The sequence below is a fragment of the Sitodiplosis mosellana genome, unplaced genomic scaffold (assembly GCF_009176505.1).
Source record: "Sitodiplosis mosellana isolate CC-2019 unplaced genomic scaffold, AAFC_SMos_1.0 Smas_scaffold_6064, whole genome shotgun sequence".
Classification (NCBI taxonomy): domain Eukaryota; kingdom Metazoa; phylum Arthropoda; class Insecta; order Diptera; family Cecidomyiidae; genus Sitodiplosis; species Sitodiplosis mosellana.
Window position 1 is genome coordinate 63263 of NW_022601305.1, and position 13702 is coordinate 76964.

Here is a 13702-nt window from a genome sequence, read left to right on the forward strand (position 1 = left end):
AAACACTTGCCGCGCTTCGAAACAAAGCGCAACGTAAATAAAATAGTGGCCAACGATTTCATGTTTCATATTGATCCAATAACAGATTGGTGTTTCACTTTGTTCGGCGATTTTTTTGCGTTTCGTATTCATCGGCGAAGAGTCAATACGTTCTTTTTATGCTCACGGGTTCATTTGTATTTTGTTTGGTTAGAATTGCCATAGCTGGTCTTGGCTAAAAGTTTATACGTTAAAAAAAAAATTGAAAAGAAAATTCATCTCACCAAAAATCAAACAAGTGACCAGAAGGGCAATTGTTGCTTTATAAATAACTGACAAGTATATAAAGAATGTGGTCAACCCAATGCTAAATGCAAGTACAAGCCAACCGACCGCAATGCCAACGATTTTCCAGTCAAAATCACTTTCAGTCCGTCTTCCGTGCAATTTTATCGATCGATAACTGACGATCAAAACGAAGTAAAAAAGTACAAAATGTGCTGAAAACAAACGAATTTCGTCAATTAGAAGTTTTAATTTAGAACACAGAACTGTAAACACATTTGTTTCTTTATGAAATATAAGCAAAGAAATTTTTGTTAAGTCAAACAAAAAAAAACGAATGAAATCGTTTATATAAATACCAGTCACAGCGAATGCGATAATTTCATGGGCCGAATATATCGGCACAATTTCACGAAACAGCGGTTTTTGAAGTATAAAATAGAAAATGAGACCAATCATGACATTAAGCGGAATGCCCCAAGCCATGAGCGATAGTAGTAAAAAACCAGTTTTATTCTGAAACGATCGAGAAAAAAAGTAGTTTCAAATTTCAATATCCAAGAAAGAAAAAAAAACTTGATGATTACGTGAGAGATTAGAGATTTGAAATCATCGTTGGATATGTTGAAGAACAGAATTGATTTGAAATTCTCTCTCTCCAATTCAAAATATACATACGTTAGCCAAACCATGCAGCCATGTGCCCGTGGCTACCAAGTTCAAGACTGCAAAAGACATCCACCAGCCAAAAAGATAAGAATTTGGTTTATTTTGTGTGTTCTTTGCTCAAACACATTGCGAATGTGAGTCAAAATGACACGAAAACAATCGTAGAATTTACCCGATACCAAGACTGGTATTATCAATTTAGCTCCCACCAGATAAGATACAGCGGCAAAATAGATCATAAATGTTAAGCCAAACATGATGCCTAGTGTCTTTGCAGTGCGTTTCCATTTCAGAAATCGATTCGATTGACCGTTCTCCATGCTAAACTTTGACCGATGCCTTCGATCACCAATGTTTCAGTAACAAAATACGTATTTTACGATCGAATGACCTTGAGAATACGTCAATAGACAATGTTTTTAATTCACTTATCATCAGATTTACGTCCAAATTCTACAAAGTACTTTTTTATGTGAATAAAACTCATTTCTCTCAACTCAACTGATTTTTTTTTTCACTTCAAAATACAAATAAATGAATCCCGGCTAAAAACTTCACGTGACATTTCAAAATTGAAACAAATTTCGATACTGAACACAGGCAATGTGTTTATACGTCAAACGATCGCGTAATACTGCAAACACATGCGATCAACGCCACTGAATTATTTGACAATAAACATGTGTTTTGTTATCTCACACATGCTTGGACCGGAGCTGGGTGGCTTGTTCTTTATACTGTGGCTGGAATACTTGTATTTGTTGCATTGAAACGCACGACGTGACACCGGCTAGCGAATCGCTGTCTTGTAAACGAACACCATGTTGTCGAATCTCAAATTCGACAAGTTCCAATTCGAATGAAGAATTTCGTTTACTCAAGTTTTTTTTTTTTTTTTTGAATTTCGTTATTTGCATGCGAGTTCGTGGTTTCAAACATAGATCTTTGCTCTTTTCGTGATTCAAGTGATTAACAGAATACCTCCAGTTGAAGTTGAACAGGTAAAGAGAAGAGATTTGGAAATGGTTTTGCAAGGAAAAGGGGAATTGAATATAAAACCGTTGATTACACAAAAAATATAGTTTATTTCCATAAACGAGTTCACGAACGAATTCAAGATAACGAAAACAATTGGCGCAGTCGTTCACTTTTCGAATGCCATTGGACGAATGAAATCAGGTTTCGGGCGAAATTCAAATGGATTTGAAATCAAAGAACACACGAAGTGAATCCTCAGAAACGTTTTTGCAACTAAATACTTTCTTCGAAGACTTGGTGATGAAAATAGCGAAAGAGGAATTGGTTTCAAATCGAAGCTTTCAAGATGTAAACAAACTAGATGGGTAGATTCACCGTTCAGTCGAAGAATGAAATATAATGTTGTTGAGGTTCAATGAAACGATTATCGTCATTCACTTTCGAATTTTCAATTTTTATTCACTATTCAAGAGATTTCTTTAACAATAGTTATTTATAACTTAAACATTTCTACGATTAAGCGTTATTTGGTAGGAGAGGTTGGATTTTTCTTCTTCTTTAAATTGCTATTGTTTTTTATTTTCTCATTTCATAATTTTGCGATGATTGTTTTCAACTTAATTAAACCGAGATTCTGGTCCCGTGAAAAACTTACTAAAAAATTCCATAACATTTACCTAAATTTAGCCAACGAAAAATCACTAAAATTCGTTTAAGATACTATGCCAATATTGAATAAATAATGTAAAAAATCCATTCAATTCGAATGGGTAACTTAATTTTGTGGATTTTCGAAGTGAATCTTCGAATATTATCACATACATTTTGTGTAATTTGCACATGCATAGTGCAAAAAAGATCGTTGAATGCTTTTAATCGTTGTTAATGCACGATATGCTCATAAAATATGAGAATGTTTTTAAATCGAACGATGAGGTAGCCTAGGAGCTAGCTATATGATAGATTATCAATTTAATTTCCAAATGTGAATCAAAATCCAAAGTCTGATTCCAGATATTCTGCAATGGAAAGTCTGTACTAGATATAAAATTCTCGATTTGCTGTCGATGCCACTGTGTACGCCACATCTAGTCTTTTCGTGTGGATGGATCGTTTAATCGATGTATAGCTCATAACAGCGACAAAATACACGATAATACAAAAAGCTGGAAAAGTTTTTTAAACAAAATCTGGTTAATAGAATAGAACGTAATTAAATGTCTGGGCTTGGACTTAAAACTTCCGTGCGTAATTACTTCTGACATTATTCTTTTAAATAACGTCAACATGGAGTAATTAAATAATAATAGCTCAAATCCTTTTCCAGTTATACCTGTTAAACCGTGTAGTATATTTTTTCGCCGTTGATTGTTCATAATGCGCCCGTCATCTTTGATGAAAAAAACGAAAATGATCCACAGACAGAGAAGCATTAGCCACCATAACAATGAAGCTAGCATTCGACCGACTTTGTTCTGTAGAATAGACAATATAGTCTCATTAGTTTACATTATTGTAAAGAACTACAATGTTGCAACGTGAAAAAATCCATATTCTTAAGTTACATGTTTAACCTAATTATTGCAACATAATTTCATATTGCTTGGTAACAAAGAAAAACTTACGGAAAAAATGCCATGGAGCCATGATATAGAAGCGGCTACATTGAAGGCTGTAAGAGTGGAGAAAAAGAGAATTTAATGAAACGGTTAGTTTTGGTTTGATTTGAAATGTTGGAAAATTCATAATTGTCACATTAGAGTAACAAGAAATAGTTTTCTGGGAGAGAATCTTGAGTCAAGAACATTTTTGACACTCAAAAATCGCCATTTTTACTCTTAATTGATGCAAAATAAATCAGATTGACTTAGAAAAAGCCCTCAGTAAAAGTGATTAATTTGTGAAAAATGGACTTTAATGTGGTTACTCGTCGAGTTTGGGATGAAATCTGATCAAAGTTTAACTACCAACTGTCATGGTTGATCAAAATATCCGAAAAACGATCGATCCATAGGCTCTTAATTAAGGCCGATGTGTCGTACTATGATTAATTAGCGCATGATTGCTACTAATAACTCTAAATAGTTATTAAATAATCCAAAACTCACCAAATATCAAGAAAATTGCAAACAAAAAAGTCTCTGTTGTTTCTGGAAACACTCTGAAGAGAAAAAATGCGGTTTGACCGACGCTAAAAGCCATTATAAGCCAATTAGCAGCCATCGCCGTGACTTTCCAATCAAACGTACCATTTGTAATATACAATCGAATGTCATTGGATCCGTTCATCCGTAATTCATGTCTATTTATTGCTCTATAGCTCAGCAAAATAATGAAAAAGAAGATGACAAACATTGCTGAAAAAGAGGAGATGTGATGTTGATTTATTTATAGCACTTAATTGATGTTATTCATTCCGAAAAAAAAAAGGTTCAAATATTCAATGGACAATACCTGTTGTGATGAAAATTGAAATGTCTCGAATATGATACGCATATAGATTACTGTGGTAGAACATTTTTTCAAATATTTCAAAAATAATGGCACCAGTCCAGAGATTTAAAGGCACCGCCCAAAGAACCAACCCAGCATTTGCTGGGTTAATGAATTTTTTTTTATTCTGTTGGGGAAAAAACATCAATTTAATAAATAATAATCATAATTATCTCTGGAAAGAACGAGAATGTAATTCTTTCGCCTAGTCTTCCGTAAAAAATCAAATTCTTTCGTGTATATAAATCGAATTTGTTCACAAGAAAGCACTTTGGACACGATTTTGCTCTTTTTTTTGGGAGGAAAATGCGTTTGATTCTTCTCGACCAGACAAAAATAACAGAACAATTTTAGCATCGTTTCACTGAAAAAAAAATAGTTTAAATCCCTAGTTAAACTCACTTTGACTATTATTCCGTATGACCACAAGCTCAGAGCCACTGCATAACTGATTGTAAGTACGTAAAATTGTTCAATTCGAACATAGCTCATGTCATTTGATGAGCATAACAGTGCGAAAAATGCAACGAATCCAATGCTAAACACGATTCCAAGAAGAATCGCCACTTTTTCCGTCATTTTCCAATTTGCAAAGAGTTTTGATTTGTTCTTTTCCATTGTGAACTAAGAGAATTTCGCACTTTGAACACAATTTCAACTGGAAACGTCGGAGACTTCTATTCACAACAACTTTGAAATGCAAAATTTTGATGATTGAATGCACTTTTTATTCACTTTGTAGTTCTAAATTTGAATCACTTTCTCGTTCTAAATTGCTTTGTGGTTTCGAATCGCTTTCTAGCTTCAAGAAAACGTCATTTTTGAATACAATTCAAATGAATACAATAACACATTTTGATGACTTGAGTCAAACGTTTGTTTTTTTTATTTTCTTTTTAATTTGTTGTATTGTTTATGCGTTGAATTCTGCTCGTTTGCAAAACTGCATAAAATGCTGTTCTTCTTCACACGATAAATAAAAAACACGATAAGAAAACTTAATTGAAGGGCAAACAGCGCTTAACGCGCGACAAATGAACAAAGCACTGTGTCTGCTTCCACAACCGTTGAGATACTGATTATAGCACACTGTGCATACATTGTTGATTTACATGACAACCGACCGCAGCTCCGGCTATAAACATGTGTTTTTATGGCACACATAAACAAATGACTTTTTTTCCTTCTCTTTGCGCGTCGTTATATGCGAATGCGATTCTTACATGTTGTTTTTCTGGTCTTTTCCTCCTAAGAACAAGCCCAATGCGAATACGAAAGTGAGAAAGGAATGAAATAGCCGACTGTGTGTGTGTGTGTGTTTGTGTGTCGCAATATAGGTTCAAAAGTCCGAAAAATCGACGAGAAATAAACACAAATATTAACACATTTATCTTCGTAATAAATCACAATTGGTATCAAGTATTGATGCTCACCACTGTATTTTTGCGTATTTTTGGAATTTATCGCCAGACGCAGATACTTATTTTAAGACGATGATGATGATGATGAGAGAATGATGGAGATGTTATCGCGATTGTATTTTAGACATTATTGCTTATTCATTTATTCGGCATTGGCATATATATGGCAGCGCACCGCTACTAACGATCACCAATTTTAGACTTCGAATTCTTTATGGTCAGTGGGCGCCAACATAAACACTTGATCGAACCGTTGAATTTCTTGTATTCTTCGTCGATTTTCTCTCTTCATTGACTCGTAGCTCGTCACAGCGATGGAATATAAAATAATGCCAATGGCTGGAATAGAGCGAGAACAAATGATTTAGAATGTTATTACAATTTTCATCATTGTTCTTTTCAATAATACATCAATTCACTATAATATCGTAATAAGTAACTTTGTGTGTTATTTTTAGTGTCTTTTGATCGATTTTAAATTGTGAAATTTAATTCTAATTTTTGAATGAAAATGCAATGAAAAATAATTAAGGAAGTGATTTTTTTTTATTGAAATGAAACTTTTTAGTACCTGTCACTGCATAAAGAGAATGATCACGAGGTTGATACAATGCTTTGCCTTTGGACATTCGATCGTATATGGTGTAGATTGTGACATATAACCAGAGAGTCAGGACGAGCAGATACCAAACGACCGCGGTGAACATAAATCCCGTGTGTCTCTGCAAATGAAGGAGGTAAAATTCGAATCGATTTGTGAGATATTGTTTTGATTTGCTTCTAATGCCCGTTGTAAGTGGTCTGTATTTAAAATTTAAAATTTCAACTTTGCGAAAACGGCCAAAAAATGAATGCTGACAAATTGGAACATAAATTTTTTTTCTCTTTTCATCTCTAAATTTGATCAAATTCAGACATTTTTTTTTATCAAACTTTGATAGAAAAAAAAGTCTGCGAAAAAATCTTTTTTATTTCATTGCTGAAAATCTTTCGAGGAACATGCTCATTCAAGTTCATCAATTCGAATTTGATGAAAAAGAAAATATTCGCTCTTTTGCCAATTGAATTCAGGTCATTTCGGCTTTCAATAATCTCTACTTCGATCAAATCACTTACTAGAGCAATGCCATAGAGCCAGTGGATGGTCATCAAGAGATTGAAAACTGGAAAAATGGTGAAATATTGAAGTTTCAATTTATTTCATTGTTGTGCACAGCTTTACTTTATGAAGTAACGCTTAATCGAATTTTATCTGATTTCATTTAAACTACATCAAAGTGTCGAACTTACCAAAAATCACAGTAACAACAACGCAAGTTCTCGTTTCCGAGAATAAATTAAAGAAGACAAAAAATGACGGTTGTCCAATGCTGAGCACTATAATCATATATCCAACGGCTGTTCCGGCAACTTCCCAATCAAAATTCCAGGCAGTAACATACGCAAAACTCTTTGGTGCCGATGTTTGATTAACTCTACTCATTGATATGTATATCATAATAATAACAAAGTAAAAAGCCACGAAGAACGCTGAAAATATGTCCGGAAATGAACTTTAACCTTTGTTTTAAGTTAATTTATTTATAGCGGTTAGATGTTAGAATAAGAATTTTTGTGTTTGTTTGATCTTAGTGACAATTATCACGAATTAGTTAAAAGAATGTTTTTTCCACGTTTTTTTTTTTTCATTTTTTCAACGAAAAATGAAGCATCCATAACCTATAGACAATTATCGCCAATTAATCTTTATCGAAGTTTTAGAAGAATTGGTTTTAGTACATTAAAAAATACCTGTTGCGGCGAAAATTTGTAGATCACGCAAATAATACGGATAGCAAATGGAATCGGGCGATGTCTTCAGAAATATACCGTAAAACACGAGACCGATTGTTAAGTTCAATGAAATACCAAACCAAACGAGTGCCGCTAGCAAATAATAAGTTTTGTTCTGAAATGATCCATGATCGACATGAACTTCTTTTTATTGTAAGGAAAAAATGGATTTTCTGATGTTTCTTCGTTAAAAAAATTGTCTTGCAAAGTGGGAAATCAAAATTTTTTGAGTTTAGTTTACCTTAATTGTTCCAATAAGCCACAGAATTGAAGCCGCTAAATAAAATACTGAAATCATGTGAAAATGACACAAATTAACCGTTTTGATCTTCATTAAATTTTACATGTAATGAAAACTTTGATGATATCGGATTTCCATTTTGAAAACTTACTGTGGATCAAAAGAATGAAGAAAATTTTGATTTCCAATTTGGTGTCCGTAACAAAAAAATGCAAAGACACAATGGCAAAAAATGCGATAAACCCGAAACCAAATGCAATTGCTATGCAGCACATATCTTTGCCGGTGCATTTCCAATTCAAACAGCTGCTCAGCTGACCGGCTTCCATTTTCTCGATTTTGAATGAAATTTCGCCAATGAAATGAAGTCACCGCTCAAAGAAATGATTTCGAAAATAAACTCTTGGTTTTACATTCAAAAATACGTATTTTTGATGAAATGACCTTGAACTTGGGCCGAAAAAGTAGTGCACTTCACTTTCAATTCATTTGCACTTCAAATTGCGGGAATTTAAGCTCGAAAATTCTTATTTCAAATTCAAACCGGTGTTTTGTTTCATATTTTTTGTTACTTTTCATTCAGAATTTGAAACTCAATTTCAAACACTTAAAAAGTTATGTTTTTTTTCAAGTTTTTTGGTGTTTGCGAGAGAAAAAAACTGAAGGTGTTATGCCCATAAAGCGAGAAATATAATAAAAAACACTAAATGCACATGCACTTGACACTTGGTTCAATGCCGAATTGCGACTGAACAAGGTGAACGTTGCTTTGGCGATCGCCGCTTTAACGGCACTGTCCGCATGGACGGAAATTCCGCAACGATCTGTAAAACCGGTTGCGATCATATGCTTTATAATGTGTGCGCTTCCGATTATTTATAATCAAATTTATGCATTTTTACACATTTTTAGAGCAAACGTCATCATTATTTGACGTGTTCGCGCATCGACTGAACGTTTTATCTTATCTTATCACATTTCATGGGAATTTTGCATCAAATCAACCAAAAAACATTAGGTCGTTCACTTGAAGAAGGAAAACAAATTTTCTGTGAATGGATTTTGTTTGCGTAGAAAAGAATAACGAATTTCAACAGAAAAGAGTCAAAAGAACAACAATTTCAATTGTTTTTTTCCCGTAAGATAAACAATTTTTAATTTACGTTTATTACACTCGACGTTGGAATTTGTACATCTTTGACAACCCACTTGTTTTTAAAGTCAAATTCCACTTTTCCATTTAGAACCCACACGAAAACTTTAATAAATACCTTCATTCCAATGTAATTGAGAAAAAAATGCCATGGTTGAAAACTTTCAACGTGTAACGAGTACCTCTCCGTAATAACGAGCATAAATCCCTTGAACTCACTTGCCTGATCTGGTGAGAGCAATTTTACAAAATTTGTTGATATTGGTTATATTGACACTGGTTCCACAGTCGATTTGTTGGTGAAGTTCATCGCCGCCACATAGAGCCAACTAATGGTATCCAATTGGAGACTATTAGTTCAATGAATCATTGATTTTCTTAGTAACTAAGACTTAGTCTATGATTCGGAAATTCAGAATCTGAATCACAGACTCTTTGAACCGTAGCCCATGTGAAAATTTAGTAAAAGTAAACCTACAACGGTGAAAATGGACCGTTCGAAAGTCTTTGAAAGAATCTCTTGACGCATATTCTACCGTTGTCTTTTCAAACTCAAGAAACTTATTGCACATATTGACAATATGATATTGTGTTTGCCATTTCAAATTAATTCAAACGCTCTAAACTAGAGGTCGCAATCAGTTCCATTGCCTGAATGTTGCTTCAAATTAAAACATTTGCCAAAAACAGCTTTCAAACTGGAACAATTCTCGCTTATTGATTTTTCTTTGGACACATGAGTGGTTTTTTATCATAGCCCAATTTCACGTATGAGATGACCTTGGAATCTAAAATAGCTATACACCTTAGAAGGCGTTGTTGTTTTGTACGAAAACATTTTCAAATCATTTGAAATGATTCATTGATTTGGTGCGAATCCAATAAAATCAAACTTCGGAATTGAACCTAATCAAATCAAAATAAACGGGCTTGATTGATTGAAATTCCATTGAACAAGTGACTAAATCAACGAAAGAATACTTGAAATTCCAACGTCTAAATTAAATGATGAACTCAAGGATCGACGTGGAATTAATAAAGTGATAATGTCGCCTTAGTGTAAACATAGATGCAAACGGACCGCAGTAACCAGCATCAACTAGTTCATAACTAATTACAGCCATGTGTTATGTATTACATTACTAATGTACCACACTTACACACACTCTCCCGCAGCTGTTTACAACATTCGCTGCTAAACAGCATGCGTCTGCGTGTATTGTGACCATTCATTGTCTTGTCACGCTTTCGTTTCGCATGGGTGCCACAATTGACAAATAATCATTTTGGGTCATTAACATTCTGAACAGTCGGAATCATGTCACTTCGAAGGCAACGGCTGCGCTTGGCTTTGTCAAACGCTTCTGCCATGATATCACCGACGTCACCACACTAAAGTCGCTGTATTTTGCATTAGTTCAATCGCACCTCGATTACTGCGCCATGGTATGGCTTCCATTCCACAAAATTCACAGCGACAAAATTGAATCCGTGCAACGCCAATTCACTATGTACGCTCGTCGTGAATACCCATCCGTGCATAACCAATACTCAATCACACCGTACGAGCAGCGATTGTCAGACTTGAACATGATTAGTCTTCGCCGTCGACGTGTCAACGCGTCACTGACTTTCTTCTACGACATCATCAACGGTAATGCTAACTGTCCAACAGTTAGTGACCAAGTCTCACTTAATGATGGGCGTTCATTGAGACACAGCGAACAATTCAAGGTGAATGACAAGCACATGAAGCTGGTGCGCGAAGCTCCAATTCCTCAAATGTGCAAAATGGCGAACATTGTGCCGGAACTGTTCACAGCTGCGACCTCAAAGAAGAATTTTGCATCATCGGTTCGCAGAATGGCGGACACCACTTTTGGATCGCTTTGCAAACTTAAATGACTACCTGGCCGCCTAGTCAACTTCTCACCCAGGTAACCTCATTTTTTGTATATGTTCTCCACGAGAACACCTTGATACTGCCCACATTAATGATGAAATTTCGATTTTCATGTTGCCGTTAAACCTGATCCTGATCTCAAGCGGACAAACTCATCAATGACAACGCATATTGCCCGAATGCCATTTAGGTTGCTGCTGATTGAAACAAACAAGAGTGGGGCTGCCCCAGATACCAACCACCTACGTGGTATTCGACTCATCGCACACGAATCACACAGCAAAATCGATACTAAAAGACTGACGAATTGTTCCCCATACATTCTCTTATGTGTATGGAAATGATGATGCTTATCTGTGATGTTTACACTTATTATTTATTGTAAAATTTGATTTTGTGCTTTGTTGTAGCCATCCATGAGTTGGCAACTTAATATTATTATGTCTGAAATCAATTTTGAATTATTCATAATTAGCATCAAATGCTCTAGTTACGCTTCAAATCATAGTCCATGTCAACTCAATGCACTCTGCAATCAACATGGATCTGCCTTTAAGACGTAAAACTTCTCGTCAATTTATCCACCGGTATAAATTGAGCGACGACTTTTGCTGTCCTAGGGTCTCAAATTAAACGTGTAATTAAACGCTTCACATAGCCTTTGTTCCTTTGGAAACGTTTACCAAAGGTTATCATGGACCGTTTGCCATAGACTAATATCAAGCATTTCCATCTTGGTTGTATGACTGTTTTTTCGTTTTCATGTTCCTACTATTGTGAATACCGCATGATGTATGAAAAGAGCCAGGTTTTTAACGAGGCGAGAACTGATAGTTATGAAAAATTATCGCTACTAAATGTTTATTATTTTAAATATGTAACAGTCTTGCACTCTTTTCCGGCCAAACCTTAATCAAAAACCCACATTATATTCAGCCAGAGCTTGGCGGTGTTTATTAAAATAAATGTTCTGGTTCACATTCGACAGATAAACAAAAAAAAACGAATGTCTTAATACAAAATGACTCAGTTTTTTTTTTATTATTTAATGGCGAATTATTAAATAGAACTTAAAATCTCGTTACAGTCAATATTATCATTAGGTTTAAATGGCAAATACAACTTTGCTCTAAATATCTAGTTTCGGCGAGTTTCGCCATTTTTATCACATCATATGATTCAAACGGCCAATCGCATCGCTTCCAGTCGTTTGTTATCGATCACCCCTTTCAACGATCTGTAACTTATCACGGCAAGAATGTACAGTGCTACGCAGCATCCTGTTTGGGGAAAAAGAGAAGAAATTTAGATTTATCAAAGAATCGAAAATAATTCGAAAAATATAAGAAACAGTCCAGAAAATATCACCAGAAAATAAATCAAAAGTCGAAAAAAGACAAAATCATTGAAGAGAATGAAATGTCAATCTGTGATCTTTTTTGATTGAATGAGATTGGGAGATAATTATTCTTTGATGATCAACGAAGAACTTGATTTGCTATAAACATTTACTGATTCATTTCATCGCCAATTTCCGGCTCTATACATATTCAATAATAATCTATAAATACCTGTTAGCGCATACAGTAAAACAAGACGGTGACTGTCTTCAGATTTCAGCCTATGTCGGACAAGGCATATGAAGCGAAGCCAAAGCAGCATCGAAATTCCCCACCAAATTAAACTTGCTAGCATCAATCTTATCATATTCTGGTAGAAAGAAACGGATTTTCATTAGATTTTAGATTTTCACCTTAAATGCATGACTAATATTCTATTTAAAATATTCAATATTCCATTTTCGTTTCAAACAGTTGTTGAATCGTTTCAATTTCGTATTAAAAAAAACAATAGTAATAAGATTTAATTGGTTTTAGATCTAAAATGAATCATCGATCGATTCATGAAATTCAAACAATGTGAAACAAAAGAAACCAGAGAAATATTCAATTGAAGTTTCATTTAAAAATTCTCAACATTTTAATTAATTTTCACTCTTTCATTCCCGGAATTTCATCTTTTTAATCAAATGTTGCTGTTTCATTCCGAGAATTTTGAATTTTTTATCAAATTTTACACATTTAGACTCGTATTTAGGTTCATTTGCTTGAAATTAATACGAAAATCACACAGTTTTTAGTGAAAAAAAAACTTTTTACTCTTGAGATCGAACAAAAATACGAATTTCACATGAATTTTGGCCTACCTTTGAAATCCCTGATAACCACAGTATCGTTGCCAGACTGTTGAAGACTAGAAAAAGATCGTAGAAATTAAAATTGGATATGGATATTCACTTGAGTTTCACAATGATTCATGAAAAATAAGCTGAATTTCGTAAATTATTTCACTAGAAATTCTTGATATTCACAAAAACAAGGCATATTTCTTGCATATTCTTTCAGATTTGAACCAAATTTTTATCAAACATTCACAAATTCTCATCAAATCCACGTATATTTCTATGTAGTTCGTTAAATTTTTCACATATTTCCACTAATAACACTCAAATTTTGTCACCTGAAAACTCTTACGTGTGAAATGCTCTTATGTTATTCATATTCGAGTCAATGCAAACACTTTTTTTTTCTATTAAAAGAGTTGCTCCTGAGTTATTTTCTAAAGAGTTGCGTATATCCACGGTTTGTTTTTCTTTAAAAATCATCACATTTCACAATTTAAGACGATTTGTTCCAATTAAAGCACACATTAAACCCAATAAATTGCTTCAACACCCGGAAAAGCAA

General features: G+C 34.2%; 2 protein-coding genes across 2 annotated transcripts; both read right to left on the bottom strand.

The window, feature by feature from the left end:
• Window positions 1-13: 13 nt before the first annotated feature.
• On the bottom strand, window positions 14-1572 carry LOC129573408 (uncharacterized). The gene is made up of 4 exons (XM_055453901.1): window positions 1106-1572; window positions 943-989; window positions 624-780; window positions 14-479 (listed from the first exon to the last, which is right to left on the bottom strand). Exons 1-4 carry the CDS (start codon window positions 1251-1253, stop codon window positions 223-225), a joined length of 609 nt encoding a protein of 202 aa, XP_055309876.1. The 5' UTR covers window positions 1254-1572; the 3' UTR covers window positions 14-222.
• Window positions 1573-2344: 772 nt separating this feature from the next.
• Window positions 2345-10415, bottom strand: LOC129573399 (uncharacterized). The gene is made up of 13 exons (XM_055453890.1): window positions 8051-10415; window positions 7900-7946; window positions 7617-7773; window positions 7116-7355; window positions 6942-6988; window positions 6397-6547; window positions 5838-6164; window positions 4807-5705; window positions 4366-4531; window positions 4020-4268; window positions 3537-3583; window positions 3245-3386; window positions 2345-3077 (listed from the first exon to the last, which is right to left on the bottom strand). Exons 1-7 carry the CDS (start codon window positions 8226-8228, stop codon window positions 6022-6024), a joined length of 963 nt encoding a protein of 320 aa, XP_055309865.1. The 5' UTR covers window positions 8229-10415; the 3' UTR covers window positions 2345-3077; window positions 3245-3386; window positions 3537-3583; window positions 4020-4268; window positions 4366-4531; window positions 4807-5705; window positions 5838-6021.
• Window positions 10416-13702: the final 3287 nt, after the last annotated feature.